Source organism: Carcharhinus amblyrhynchos, chromosome 10 (assembly GCF_965287045.1).
Source record: "Carcharhinus amblyrhynchos chromosome 10, sCarAmb.v2.hapA, whole genome shotgun sequence".
Lineage (NCBI taxonomy): Eukaryota > Metazoa > Chordata > Chondrichthyes > Carcharhiniformes > Carcharhinidae > Carcharhinus > Carcharhinus amblyrhynchos.
The window spans coordinates 107595682-107611392 of NC_137333.1; the positions used below are offsets into that span (position 1 = coordinate 107595682).

Sequence of the window (15711 nt, forward strand, 5' to 3'; positions counted from 1 at the left end):
TCTGGATAGGCTGAGCGAGTGGGCGAGGACCTGGCAGATGGAGTATAATGTTAGCAAGTGTGAGGTTATCTGGTTTGGTAGAAATAATAGTAGGAGGGATTATTATTTAAAAGGCGAAAAGCTGCAGCATGCTACGGTGCAGAGGGACCTGGGGGTCCTTGTGCATGAGTTGCAAAAACCCAGTCTGCAGGTGCAGCAGGTGATCAAGAAGGCGAATGGAATGCTGGCCTTCATAGCGAGGGGGATAGAATATAAAAGCAGGGAGGTCTTGCTGCAACTGTACAGGGCACTGGTGAGGCCGCAGCTGGAGTACTGTGTGCAGTTTTGGTCGCTGCACTTGCGGAAGGATATATTGGCCTTGGAGGGAGTACAGAGGAGGTTCACTAGACTGATACCGGAGATGAGGGGGTTGGACTATGAAGAGAGACTAAGTAGACTGGGTCTGTACTCGTTGGAGTTTAGAAGGCTGAGGAGGGATCTTATAGAGACATATAAGATAATGAAGGGGATAGATAGGGTAGAGGTAGAGAGATTCTTCCCGCTTAGAAAGGATAGCAGGACTAGAGGGAACAGCCTCAAGATAAGGGGGGGTGCAGTTTAGATCAGAGTTGAGGAGGAACTTCTTCACTCAACGGGTGGTGAATCTCTGGAATTCTCTGCCCGTTGAAGTGGTGAAGGCTACCTCGCTGAATATACTTAAGTCACGGGTAGATAGGTTTCTGATAGACAAGGGAATTAAGCATTATGGGGAGAAAGCGGGAAAGTGGAACTGATCCACTTCACATCAGCCATGATCTTGTTGAATGGCGGGACAGGCTCGAAGGGCTAGATGGCCTACTCCTGCTCCTATTTCTTATGTTCTTATGTATGTGTGTAAGAGAGGGAGAGATTGGGAGTATGTGTGTGTGTGAGAAAGAGAATGGATGTGTGTGAGAACAAGAGTGAGAGACAGAAATTAGGTGGTGTGTGTGTGTGTGTGTGTGAGAGAGAGAGAGAGAGAGAGAGAGAGACAGGGAGAGAGAGTGAGAGCGAAAGAGATTAGGAATGTCACTGTGTGCGAGAGAGAGATTGGGAGTGTGTGAGAGGGAGCAAGAGAGGGAGGTTGGGAATTAGAGTGGAGAGTGTGTGTGAGCGAGCATACGTGTATCTAATATGAGAATCCAGCTCTCCAGCAGGTCACCCTACATTAAGTGAATTTGAGCAGAAGCAGTATTATTCCTTCCATTAAAAATAACAAAATGGTGAAATTTAAGTACTTTGCTGAATACGTGAACTTTTAAATTAGAATAAATGTACCCTCATAAAACATAGAAAATACTTTAATTCACTTGTTTTCGTATGTTTGTACCTATTGCACAAAACAATCCTTTTTTGTAGTTTAACTCTGTCAACACAACGAGAATGTTTTTCAGGGATTCCAGCAGTACTCTTGGGAGGCCAAAAGGCCGGAAAAGTTTGGGAAATTCAGCTTCAATCAATCAGGTTTAGACTTCACGTACATTCCCAGCAGTCTCACTTCCCCTTTCTATTTCTGACCTCATCCCATACGGTCTCAATTGATGCTTCATTCAGTCTGTATCATCCCTCCTCACAACAGTAATTGGTTTTTTACCAATAAACCCGCATTTTGTATCCCCCTCCCTATCCTGCCAGAAAACTCTGTATCCAGGGATATTGAACTTCGTATTGAACACACATATAAGATGATTAGAGGTTTAGACAGGGTGGACAGTGATAGCCTTTTTCCTCGGATGGAGAAAGCTAGCACGAGGGGGCATAGCTTTAAATTAAGGGGTAGTAGTTATAGGATGGATGTCAGGGGTAGGTTCTTTACCCAGAGGGTGGTGAGGGATTGGAATGCCCTACCTGCTGCAGTTGTAAATGCGCCTAGTTTGGGGGCGTTTAAGAGATCCGTGGATAGGTTTATGGATGGAAAGGGATTGGTTTAGGTTAGAGGGTCATTGCTTTTTAACTGGTCGGCGCAACATCGTGGGCCGAAGGGCCTGTTCTGCGCTGTAATGTTCTATGTATCCAGGGATATTGAACTCCGTATCCAGGGATACTCAGCTGCTATTTTTACCCCTTCTGAAGCCAGCTTTCTGTTCAGAGCGGTGATATCATGAGTCAGAGAGGTTTACAGCATGAAAACAGGCACTTCGGCCCAACTTGTCCATGTCACCCTGGTTCAATCTACCGAAATGTATCACCTTGCATTTGTCTAAATTAAACTCCACCTGCCATTCGTCAACCCACTGGCCCAACTGACCAAGGTCCCATTGCAATTGGAGATAACCTTCCTCACTGTCCACACTGACACATGCTGCCATGTGTCTCTCTGTGCCTCAGCCCATCAGTTTTATTTACTCTGCTCCTTGTATTTATATACAAGGGCCGGTTTGTGCTGTAATGTTCTATGTTCTATATACCTGTTAACACTGCTAAATTCCTGTGCTTGCACTTTGGAACCTGTGCTGCTCCTGTCTTTCAGAGTCATAGAATCATACAGTGCAGAAGAAGCCCTTTGGCCTACGTGAGAAAGACCTGACCTACTTACCTAATGCCATCTGCCAGCACTTGACCCATAGCCCTGAATGTTATGACGTGCCACGTGCTCATCCAGATACTTTTTAATGGATGTGGGACATCCCACCTCTACCACCCTCCCAGGTAGTGCATTCTAGACCCTCACCACCCTCTGGGTAAAAAGGCTTTTCCCTAAACCTTCTGCCCCTCATCTTAAACCTGTGTCCCCTCTTAACTGACCCTTTAACTAAGGGGAACAGCTGCTCCCACACGCTCTATTTTTCCCTGCTCTGAATTTACCCTCCAGTTCCCATTCCCATGCCGACCTCGTTTAAACTGCCTCCCAAATATTCTATAGCAAAAGAGGCCATTTGATCCATTGTGCCTATACTGGTTCTTTGAAACAATAGTGCAATTAGAGTCATTCCCCCAAAGCCCTGCAAATATCATCCTTTTGTATATTTATCCAGTTCATTTTGGGTGTTATTATTGAATCTGCTTCTCCCGGCCTCTCAGGCAGCGCCCTCCAGATCACAACAACTCACTGTGTAAAAAAAACATTCTCCTCATCTCCCCCTCTGGTTCTTTTCCCAATTCTCTCCAATCTGTGTCCCTCTAGTTACCCGCCCTTCTACCACCGGAAATATTTTCTCTTCATTTAGTTGATTAAAACCCTTTGTCATTTTGAACACCACGGTGAAATCTCACCTGTAAACATTCTGCTGACCATTTTGTTTTGTTTTCGAGCTGAACACACGAGGAGTAACCAGGATGGGAAGAGCTCTTGGTGATTGGACAGAAGTTCTGCAATAGTCGCACTCTTGGCAGAAGGTTTCCAGTCTGCATCTTTAAAGATTTCACCTTCATCGATGGAGTCCACGAGCAGCAGAAGGTTCTGTGATGGTGGCGGAATGTCCAGTAGAGGCAGGAGGACAGCCCTTCATTAAGCAAAGTGAAATGTAGGTCAGTCTAACTCAATAGTCTAACTAACACGGATAAATGTGTAGTGGTCCATTTTGGCAGGACCAACGGGATGCAAGAGTACAATATCAAAGGTAGGAGTCTTAGCTGGGTTGAAGGGCAGAAGGATCTTGGGGTCCGGGTCCATAGGACTCTTAAATCAGCCTCGCAGGTGGAAGATGTGGTCAAGAAGGCATATGGTGTACTGGCCTTCATTAATCGAGGGATTGAGTTTAGGAGTCGGGAGGTAATGCTGCAACTTTATAAGACCCTTGTCAGACCCCACTTGGAGTACTGTGCACAGTTCTGGTCGCCTCACTACAGGAAGGATGTGGAAGCTTTTGAGAGGGTGCAGAGGAGATTTACAAGGATGTTGCCTGGATTGGGAGGCATGCCTTATGATGATAGGTTGAGGGAGCTAGGTCTCCTCCTTGGAGAGACGAAGATTGAGAGGCGACCTGATAGAGGTTTATAAAATGTTGAGAGGAATAGATAGCGTGGATTCTCGGAGGCTATTTCCCAGGGCTGAAATGGTCGCTACGAGAGGACACCGGTTTAAGGTGCTGGGAAGCAAGTACAGAGGAGATGTTAGGGGTAAGTTTTTCACTCAGAGGGTGGTGAGTGAATGGAATCGGCTGCCATCAGTGGTGGTAGACGTGAACTTGCTGGGGTCTTTTAAAAGACTTCTGGATGAGTATATGGGATCTAATGGGATTGGGAGTTACAGATAGTTCTATGGCTCAGTAGGTATGGATATGATTGGCGCAACTTGTGGGCCAAAGGGCCTGTTTGTGCTGTAGTGTTCTATGTTAATAGCTTCTCCTCATTACCCTGTCAGCAACGGACTTCCATAATATTTCCTCCCCCACTTGTACTGCACCCCACAATATACAATCACCGCCCAAAGCACTTGATGCAGAGACAAGAAAAACATGCATGGAGATAGAAATCAAAAGCGTGACTGAAGACTAAACTAATGGGTTTTGGACAGGAACCTCTGGTGGGTGGGAGGAAGCTAGTGGTGGAGATACATGACAGAACAGATTGAGAGAAATGGAAAGCATAGACATCATGTGGAGGGTAATAAGGACATAGAACATAGAACATTACAGCGCAGAACAGGCCCTTCGGCCCATGATGTTGTGCCGACCAGTTAAAAAACAATGACCCTCTAACCTAAACCAAACCCTTTCCATCCATAAACCTATCCACGGATCTCTTAAACGCCCCCAAACTAGGCGCATCCACAACTGCAGCAGGCAGGGCATTCCAATCCCTCACCACCCTCTGGGTAAAGAACCTACCCCTGATATCCGTCCTATAACTACCACCCCTTAATTTAAAGCTATGCCCCCTCGTGCTAGCTTTCTCCATCCGAGGAAAAAGGCTATCACTGTCCACCCTATCCAAACCTCTAATCATCTTATATGTTTCAATAAGGTCCCCTCTTAGCCGCCTTCTTTCTAACGAAAACAACCTCAAATCCCTCAGTCTCTCCTCATAGGACCTCCCCTCCATACCAGGCAACATCCTGGTAAACCTCCTCTGCACCCTCTCCAAAGCCTCCACATCCTTCCTATAATGTGGGGACCAGAACTGCACACAATACTCCAACTGCGGCCACACCAGAGTCTTGTACAGTTGCAACATGACGCTGCGGCTCTTAAATTCAATCCCCCTACCAATAAACGCCAAGACACCGTATGCCTTCCTAACAACCCTATCTACTTGATTCCCAACTTTCAGGGATCTATGTACACATACACCTAGATCCCTCTGTTCATCCACACTATTCAGAGTCCTACCGTTAGCCCTATACTCTACACATCTGTTATTCCTGCCAAAGTGAATTACCTCACACTTTTCCACATTAAACTCCATCCGCCGCCTCTCGGCCCAGCTCTGCAACTTGTCCAAGTCCCCCTGTAAACTAAGACACCCTTCCTCACTATCTACCACACCTCCGACTTTGGTGTCATCAGCAAATTTACTAATCCACCCAACTATACCCTCATCCAGATCATTTATAAAAATTACAAACAGCAGTGGCCCCAAAACAGATCCCTGAGGCACACCACTCGTAACTGAACTCCATGACGAATACTTGCCATCAACCACCACCCTCTGTCTCCTATCCACCAGCCAATTCCTGATCCAATTACCTAAATCACCCTCAATCCCATACATCTGCATTTTCTGCAGAAGCCTTCCATGGTGAACCTTATCAAACGCCTTACTAAAGTCCATATATACCACGTCAACTGCCTTACCCCCATCCACCTCTTTGGTCACTTTCTCAAAAAACTCAATAAGGTTAGTGAGGCACGACCTACCCTCCACAAAACCATGCTGACTATCTCCAATCAATTCATTACCCTCCAAATAACTATAAATCCTATCCCTAATAATTTTCTCTAAAACCTTACCCACGACAGAAGTAAGACTCACCGGTCTATAATTCCCGGGGAAGTCTCTGTTCCCCTTCTTAAACAATGGGACAACATTCGCCATCCTCCGGCACTATACCTGTGACGAACGACGACCTGAAGATCAGAGCCAGAGGCTCTGCAATCGCCTCTCTTGCCTCCCAGAGAATCCTAGGGTAAATCCCGTCCGGCCCAGGGGACTTATCTATTTTCAAACCCTCAAGAATATCTAGCACATATCCTTATCAACTGCAATACTGTCCAGTTTACAACCCTGTAACCCAATGTTCTCCACAGCTACATTTATGTCCCCCTGCGTGAACACCGAAGAGAAATATTGGTTCAATGCGTCTCCAATCTCTTCCGGTTCCACACACAAATTCCCACTGCTGTCTCTAACTGGCCCCAATCTTGCCCTAACCAACCTTCTGTTCTTAACAGAATTATAGAGATAGAACTATATAATTCCAGCAGTGCAAAAGGAGGCCTTTCGGCCCATCTAGCACTGGGGTAGGATAACGAGGGGCATAGACAAGGTAGATAGTCAATATCTTTTCCCAAAGGTAGGGGAGTCTAAAACTAGAAGGCATAGGTTTAAGGGGAGAGGGGAGAGACCCGAAAGTGTCCAGAGGGGCAATTTTTTCACACAGAAGGTGGCAAGTGTCTGGAACAAGCTGCCAGAGGTAGTAGTAGAGGCGGGTACAATTTTGTCTTTTAAAAAGCATTGAGATAGTTACATGGGTACAATGGGTATAGAGGGATATGGGCCAAACATGGGTAATTAGGATTATCTTACAGGATTTAAAAAAGGGTGGCATGGACAAGTTGGACCTAAGGGCCTGTTTCCATGCTGTAAACCTCTCTGATTCTATGTGCCTATGAAAAGGAAGGACAGGCAAGGCAGGATTCAGGAACCATGGATGACCGGGAAAATTGTGAGTCTAGTCGAAAAGAAGAAGGATGCAAACATGAGGTCTGGGCAACTAAAAACAGATGAAGCATTTGAAGAATGCAGGGAAAGTAGAAAAGAGCTCAAACTGGGAGTTAGGAGGGAAAGAAGGGGGTCACGAAATGTCCTTGGCAAGCAGGATTAAGGAGGATCCCAAGGCATTTTATACATAAATTAAGAACAAGAGGGTAACTATAGAAAGAATTGTCCACTTAAGGACAAAGGAGGGAAATTATGTGTAGAACCAAAGGAAATGGGTGAGATCCTTAATGAATACTTTGCATCATATTCACAAAGCAGAGGGACATGTTGAAAGGTGGTGTCTCAGAAGGATATGTAAACCCTCCAGAGCAAGTCACCATTATGAGGGAGGAAGTAATATGTGAATTAAAAAGCATTAAGGTAGACAAATCCCCAGGGCCAGATGGCATCTGTCCCAGATAACTGAGGAAGACAAGAGAGGAAACTGCTGGGCCTCGAACAGAAATCTTTATTGGTCACGGGTGACGTACCAGAAGATTGGAGGATAGCCAGTGTTGTCCCGTTATTTAAGAAGGGTAGCATGGATAACCTGGGTAATCATTGGCCAGTGAGCTTGATGTCAGTGATAGTGAAATTGTTGGAGAAGATTCTTAGGGATAGTATCTATACACATTTGGAACTGAATGGTCTTATTAGCGACAGACAGAATGGCTTTGTGTGAGGGACGTCAGGTCTCACTAATTTAATTGATTTTCTGAGGAGGTGACAAAAATGATTGACGAGGGAAGGGCTGTGGATGTTGTCTACATGGACTCTAGTAAAGCATTTGACAAAGTCCTTCATGACAGGCTTGTGCAAAAGGTTAAATCACACAGGATCAAGGGTGAACTAGCTAGGTTGATTCAGAACTGGCTTGGCCATAGAAGACAGAGGGTAGAGGTGGAAGGATAGTTTACTGGATGGAGGTCTGTGACTAGCGGTGTTCCACAGGGATCAGTGCTAGGACATCTGCAGTTTGTAACATATATAAATGACTAGGAAGAAAATGTAGCTGGTCTGATTAACAAGTTTGTGGATGATACTAAGAACGCTTGAGTTGGAGATAGCGACAAAGATTGTTAGAGAATACAGAAGGATATAGATAGGCTGGAAAATTGGGTGGAGAAATGACAGATGGAATTTAATCTGGACAAATGCAAGATGATACATTTTGGTCGATCCAATTCAGGTGGTAGCTATAAAATAAGTGGCAGAAACATCAGGAGCATAGACACAAAGAGACATCTGGGAGCACAGGTCCACAGATCCTTAAAAATGGCAGCACAGGTGGAAAAGGTGGTGAAGAAAGCATATGACATAGAAACATAGAACCATAGAATATTACAGCACAGAAACAGGCCTTTTGGCCCTTCTTGTCTGTGCCAAACCATTTTTCTGCCTAGTCCCACTGACGTGCACTTGAACCATATCCCTCCACACCCTCCTCATCCATGTACCTGTCCAAGCTTTTATTAAATGTTAAAAGTGAGCCCACATTCACCACTTTATCTGGCAGCTCATTCCACACTCCCACCGCTCTCAGTGTGAAGAAGCCCCCCCCCGCCCCCACTAATATTCCCTCTCTTGTTTTTTGCCTCCCCTAGCCTCAGTGGAAAAAGCCTGCTTGCATTCACTCTATCTATACCCATCATAATTTTATACACCTCTATCAAATCTCCCCTCATTCTTCTACACTCCAGGGAATAAAGTCCTAACCTATTCAACCTTTCTTTGTAACTCAGTTTCTCAAGTCCCGGCAACATCCTTGTAAACCTTCTCTATACTCTTTCAACCTTACTAATATCCTTCCTGTAATTAGGTGACTAAAACTGTACACAATACTCTAAATTCGGCCTCACCAATGTCTTATACAACCTCACCATAACATTCCAACTCTTATACTCAACACTTTGATTTATAAAGGCCAATGTTCCAAAAGCACTCTTTATGACCCTATCTACCTGTGACACCACTTTTAGGGAATTAGGTAACTGTATTCCCAGATCCCTCTTCTACTGCACTCTTCAGTGTCCTACCATTTACCTTGCTTGCGTTCATTGGTTGGGGCATCGAGTATAAAAGTTGGCAAATTATGTTATGGTTGTATGAAACATTAGTTAGGCCACATTTGGAATTCTGTATCCAATTCTGATCGCCGCACTAGCAGAAGGACGTGGAGGCTTTGGAGAGAGTACAGAAAAGGTTTCCCAGGATGTTGCCTGGTACGGAGGATATTAGCTGTAAGGAGAGATTGGGTAAACTCCTGGAAAGATGGAGGCTGAGGGGCGACTTGATAGAGATTAATAAAATTATGAGGAGTATAGATAGGGTAAACAGTTGGAAAAATTTTCCCAGGGGCAGAAATGACAATTATAAGGGGGCACAAGTTCAAGATAAGGGGGGAGGGGTAGGTTCAGTAGAGATGTGCAGGGGAGATTTTTTACACAGAGGGTGGTGGGGGCCTGGAATGCACTGCCGAGTGAGGTGGTTGAGGCAGATACGTTAGACATTTAAGACTTATCAAGATAGACACAGGAATGGGCAGGGAATAGAGAGATATAGGTGATTAGTCTAGATAGGACAATGTGATCAGGTTTGGAGGGCCAAAGGGTCTGTTCCTGTGCTGCACTATTCTTTGTTCTTGTTCCTAATGTTTCCTCTTATGGGGCAACCTAGAATAAGAAGTTACAGGTATAGGTTGAGAGGCGGTAGATTTAAAACTGAGATGAGAAGGAACTACTTCACAAAAGAGGACGTAAATCAGATGCCAGAAATATTCAAGAATGCAAGGTTTAGTGAGAGGGAAGAATTGATGGAGATCAATATCAGTAAAGAAATGGTGTTGGGCAAATTGTTGGGATTAAGGTGGATAAATCCCCAAGGCCTGATAACCTTCATCCCAGAGTACTGAAGGAAGTGGCTGTACGGTAGCACAGTGGTTAGCATTGCTGCTTCACAGCTCCAGGGTCCTGGGTTTGATTCCCGGCTTGGGTCACTGTCTGTGTGGAGTTTGCACATTCTCCTCATGTCTGCGTGGATTTCCTCCGGGTGTTCCAGTTTCCTCCCACAATCCAAAGATGTGCAGGTTAAGTTGATTGGCCATGCTAAGAAATTGCCCCTTAGTGTCCAGGGATACGTAGGTTAGAGGGATTAGTGGGGATAATATGTGGGGATATGGGGGTAGAGCCTGAGTGGGATTGTGTTCGATGCAGACTCGATGGGCCGAAGGGCCTCGTTCTGCGCTGTAGGGTTCTATGATTCTAGAAATAGTGGATGCATTGGTGGTTATCTCCCAGGATCCTACAGACTCTGGAACAGTCCCTGCAGATTGGAGGGTAGTGAATCTCACTCCAATATTCAAAAAGGGAAGTAGAGAGAAAACAGGGAATTATAAACCAGTAAGCTTAATGTCGATAGTGGGAAAAATTCTCGAATTCATTATCAAGGACTGTATAGCAGAGCATTTAGAAAGCAGTGACAGGATCAGACAGACTCAGCATGGATTTATGAAGGGAAACCATGCTTGACAAATCTGTTGGAATTCTTTGAAGATATAACTAGTACAGTTGACAAGGGGGATGTGGTATATTTGGACTTTCAGAAAGCTTTTGACAAAGTCCCCCAGAAAAGATTATTGTGCAAGATTAAAGCGCCTGGGATTGGGGGAAGTGTATTGAGATGGATAGAAAACTGGTTGGCAGAGAGGAAACAAAGAATAGGAATTAATGGGTGTTTTTCAAATTGGCAGGCAGTAACTAGTGGGGTCCCACAGGGATCGGTGCTGGGACCCCAGCTATTCACAATATATATTAATGATTTGGATGAGGGAACAAAATGTAACATCTCAAAGTTTGCCAATGATACCAAGTTGGGTGGGAGGGTGAACTGTGACGAGGATGCAGAGATCCTTCAGAATGATCTGGATAGGTTGGGTGAGTGAGCAAATCAATGGCTGATAGCGTATAATTTGGATAAGTGTGAGGTTATTCACTTTGGAAGCAAAAACAAGAAGGCAGATTACTACCTGAATGGCTGTAAATTGGGAGAGGGGAGTGTGCAGCGGGTCCTGGGTGTCCTTGTGCACCAGTCACCGAAGGTAAGCATGCAGGCGGTAAAGAAGGCAAATGGCACGTTGGCCTTCAGTGCGAGAGGTTTTGAGGACAGGCGCAAGGGATGTGTTGTTGCAATTATGATGTGGAGATGCCAGCATTGGTCTGGAATAAACACAGCAAGAAATCTCATAACACCAGGTTAAAGTCCAACAGGTTTATTTGGTAGCAAAAGCCACTAGCTTTCAGAGCGCTGCTCCTTCATAAGGTACTCCCAATTACCTGACGAAGGAGCAGCACTCCGAAAGCTAGTGGCTTTTGCTACCAAATAAGCCTATTGGGCTTTAACCTGGTGTTGTGAGACTTCTTACTGTTGTTGAGGCCACACCTAGAGTATTGTGTGCAGTTTTGGTCTCCTTTTCTGAGGAAGGATGTTCTTGCTCTCGAGGGAGTGCAGCGAAGGTTTACCAGGCTGATTCTGGGGGTGGTGGGACTGATGTATGAGAAGAGATTGAGTAGGTTAGAATTGTTTTCGCTGGAGTTCAGATGAATGAGGGAAGACCTCATGGAGACTTATAAAATTCTAATAGGTCTAGACAGGATAGATGCAGGGAGGATGTTCCCGATGGTGGGGGAGTCTAGAACCAGAGGTCACAGTCTGAGGATTCAGGGTAGACCATTTAGGACGGAGGTGAGGAGACGTTTCTTCACCCAGTGAGCCTGTGGAATTCATTACCATAGGAAGTAGTTGATGCCAAAACATTAAATGTATTCAAGAGGCAGCTGGATATAGCACTTGGAACTAACAGGATTGAAGGTTATGGGGAGAAAGCAGGATTAGGCTATTGAGTTGGATGATTAGCCATAAGCGTAATGAATGGCGGAGCAGGCTCGAAGGGCTGAATGGCCTCCTCTTGCTCCTATCTGCTACGTTTCTATGTTACTTCTCGCAGAGGCTGGTGAATTTGTGGAACTCGCTGCCCCATAGTGCCGTGGAGACTGAATCATTGAATGGTTTCAAGAAGTAGATAAATATATTTCTAATAAAAAAGGAAAAAAGGGTATCGGGAACAGGTGGGAGGTGGATCTGAGACCAGGGAGAGATCAGCATGATCAGATTGAATGGCGGTGCAGGCTCAAAGAACTGAATCTGCCAACTTCTGCTTCTAATTCCTATGTTCCTGTGAGGATTTATGTGCATCTGGCCAACACAAGGTAAATAGGGTCTTAGCAAAGGAGCAAGTGTCTGTCTGGACTTGTTAGAATAACTAAATATCCTGAATTAAACAAGGAAAATATCCCAAATTAAATGCAGGAAAATATCCCAAGTTAAACACAGGAAAATATTCCAAGCACACAGTAAGGAAGGATATTGGAAGGATGTGATTGCACTAGAGAGGGTGCAGAGGAGATTCACCAGGATGTTGCCTGGGATGGAGCAGTTCAGTTATGAAGAGGCTGAATAGTCTGGGATTGTTTTATTTAGAACAGAGAAGGCTGAGGGGGGACATGTTCGAGTAAAATATTATGATGGGCATAGGATTGTTAGCAAGAAACTTTTCCCCAATAACCAAGGGGCAGAGATTTAAGGTCAGGAGCAGGAGATTTGGAGGGAATTTGAGGAAAACCTTTTCCACCCAGATTGTGGTGAGATTCTGGAACTCACTGCCTGAAAGGGTGAAAAAAGCACAATCCCTCTTGGAACATCACAGCACACAGGAATACAGACCAGGGCTGGAAATTAGGATTAGGGTAGCTAGGTGCTTCATGGCTGGTGCGGAGACAATGGGATGAACGGCCTCTTTCATGCTGCAAAACACTGTGACATTAAGAATCAGGTAAGCTGACAGCAAGAATCAGATTGATCCAACACTGGACTGTACCCAATACAGTAACAAGTCTCACAATACCAGGTTAAAGTCCAACAGGTTTATTTGGTAGCAAACACTACCAAATAAACCTGTTGGACTTTAACTTGGTACTGTGAGACTTTTATTGTGCTTACCCCAGTCCAACGCTGGCATCTCCACATTACGTGCCCAACAGACAGATTCTACATTGCTCACATTCCTACCCTTTGTATTCAGTTTATACAGGGTCAAACACTGCAGACACCACTCCAACACTCCCAGGACAGGGACAGCACAGGGTTAGATACAGGGTAAAGCTCCCTCTACACTGTCCCCATCAAACACTCATGATGTGGGTATGCCGGCGTTGGACTGGCGTAAACACAGTAAAAAGTCTGACAACACCAGGTTTTAGTCCAACCTATTTATTTGATAATATACTCACTAGCTTTCGGGGTTACCCCCTTCGTCAGGTGAATGGAGAGTTCTGGCCTCAGACAGAGCATATAAAGCACAGACAGTTTAGAGATTACTGATTAAAATGCGAATCCTTACACCTAACCTGCTGTTCAAGACCTGAAGTGGCTGATAATGTGAGTGGAAGGAGCACTGATCACAGTTTAAAGAGATGTGTATTGTCTCCAGACAGTACAGTAAGTGAGGTTTTGCAAACCCAGGCAAGTCATGGGGGTTACAGATAGTGCGACATGAACCCAAGATCCCTGTTGAGACCGTCCTCATGTGTGCTTACCCGAAGGTCAGAGGCTGAATGCCCGTGACCACTGAAGTGTTCGCCAACAGGAAGGGAACAGTCTTGCCTGGTGACTGTCGAGCGATGTTCATTCATCCGTTGTCGTAGCAAACACTCCCAGGACAGGTACAGCACGGGGTTAGATACAGAGTAAAGCTCCCTCTACACTGTCCCCATCAAACACTCCCAGGACAGGTACAGCACGGGGTTAGATACAGAGTAAAGCTCCCTCTACACTGTCCCCCCATCAAACACTCCGTTCTCTGGAAATAGATTGTATTGTTGTTTGTGGGTGTTTTCTGTGCTCAGGTTTGCCTGTCTACATAATGGCTGTGAGGGCACTTTCAACTAATTGCTTCACCCTTTCAGAGTTGCCAGGTGAAATCAGGGATGAGTATATGGGGTTTTATGGGATTGGGGGTTATAGATAGGTGTTGATGTGATCGGCGCAACTCGTGGGCCGAAGGGCCTGTTTGTGCTGTAGTGTTCTATGTTCTATGTAAGGTGAAATTCTGCCTCTTGATACAGGAGCTGGAGGTTAACAGGAGGGGCTGGAACTGGAGTGTGTAAGACGACAGTGTGTAATCCGTGTGGCAGTAGTGCTTCTGGGACTCACATCACTGAGTGTGTAACAATCTCGCACACTCACTACACACACCTTTTCTAAGACAGAGACTGGTTTTTCCAGTCAGATCGACACACCCTGAGAAACTGTGACTCAGCACTGAGTCTGAACACATCCCAACTCACAGACTAAGTGGAAATCCATGCATCCTCGCACATTCCACTGTGCAAACTCTGCTTCCCTTGAACTGATCAGTGTGCAATAGCTTGAAGTTTGATTAAGCCTCACCTTCCCCCAACTCAGTAGCAATCTTCCAAAAACTGAACAGGAAAGATAAAACCAAACAAAGCAAGAGTAAATCTCAAAATGAGCAAAGACAATCCCCTCTCCAGTAAGAGGGGATTCCCCCCACCCCCATACTGAGTGAGGGACCCACCCCCACTCCCCCAGACTGATTGGGGGCCTCATTCCCACCCCCAGGCTGCGTGAGGGCCCCACCCCCACCCCCATACCCCCAGGCTGCGTGAGGGCCCCATCCCCTTCCCCAGATCAATGAAGACCCCCACTCCCTTCCATGTGGAGCCCACCCTTCCTGATGGGATGAGGCTGTGGAAGGGTTTAAAAACAAGGTGTTTCACAGGGTGCCAGTGTGAGTCAGCGAGCGCAAGAAGGTGGTAGGGGATTGGGAGTTGGCATGAGTTAGCACACAGGCAGCAGAATTCTGGATGAATTGGAAATTCTGAAGGTGTGAGGTCAGTGTCCAGCCATGAGGGCACTGAATTCTGGAGGTTACAAGGGTGTGAATAAAGATAAGGTGGGTGAAGTTGGGGCCGGGGGGTGGTGTTACAGTGTTGGAAATAGGTGGTATTAATGATGGCTCAGATATGTGATAGGACGATATTCCAGTCCCAAGAAATAGTGCACAGGCCTAAAAATGGCAGCAGTCCCAGTCCCATTCTACTGGCGCAGGCCAGATTGCACCGAGGCTGATTAGCACAAGATTGACCCAATTTCAGTTTGGCGCGCGATCAATTCCCCCCCTCATCCCAACTCCGGAATGTTCCCACCCCTCCAGCAAGAAGTTACACAGGCAAAAATCAGGCACGACGACTGGGTCGAAGGTCTCAGAGGCCATTAAATCCCCCCAGATGATCAGGGATGGCCATTGGGCAATGCCCACCAGACACCCTGGCAATGCCAGGTGGGCACTGCTGATATGCCAGGAACAGCGTAAAGGGATTGAGGCCTGAGTAGGGACTATGACGGGGAAGGCTATGCAGGGGGGACGGTACAGAGATGGAGCACGAAGGGGTCATGATGGAAGAGCATATTGGGGGTCGTAATGTTGGGGTCACGATAAGGGCAACATGTTGGGGTCACGCAAGGAGACTCACTGGGATGGCCCCACTGTTGGTGCCTGTGTTGGGAAGGGAGTGGGGAAACATGCTGCTGATGGGGGTCACGTTTTCTGTGGGGGGGAGGGAGGAGGGCACTGTGCAAGGGGATGCCCTTGTGAAACAGTGCCTGAGCACTCTGCAGCTGGGGTCACAGCGTATCTTGGACAGCCCTGTTCTAGCACGGAATTTACCACTCACAGGAAGCAAGCTCACCACCTTC

At 46.1% G+C, this 15711-nt stretch overlaps 2 protein-coding genes across 3 annotated transcripts in view; one reads left to right on the top strand and one right to left on the bottom strand.

The window, feature by feature from the left end:
- LOC145349266 (uncharacterized) overlaps positions 1 to 15711 on the bottom strand; it is a 53267-nt gene that overhangs the window by 24068 nt on the left and 13488 nt on the right. Inside the window, exon 3 of the mRNA XM_080197769.1 lies at positions 3232 to 3461. Within this exon, the coding sequence (XP_080053895.1) occupies positions 3232 to 3461 (230 nt within the window). The remainder of the gene's footprint in view (positions 1 to 3231; positions 3462 to 15711) is intronic.
- The window catches only part of selenoj (selenoprotein J), a 73040-nt gene continuing 60712 nt past the window's right edge, over positions 3384 to 15711 (top strand). The window contains exon 1 of one of the 2 annotated variants that reach the window (XM_080197771.1): positions 3384 to 3486. The gene's annotated coding sequence lies outside the window, so the exon portion shown is untranslated. The remainder of the gene's footprint in view (positions 3487 to 15711) is intronic. The other variant, XM_080197772.1, reaches the window with a different exon arrangement.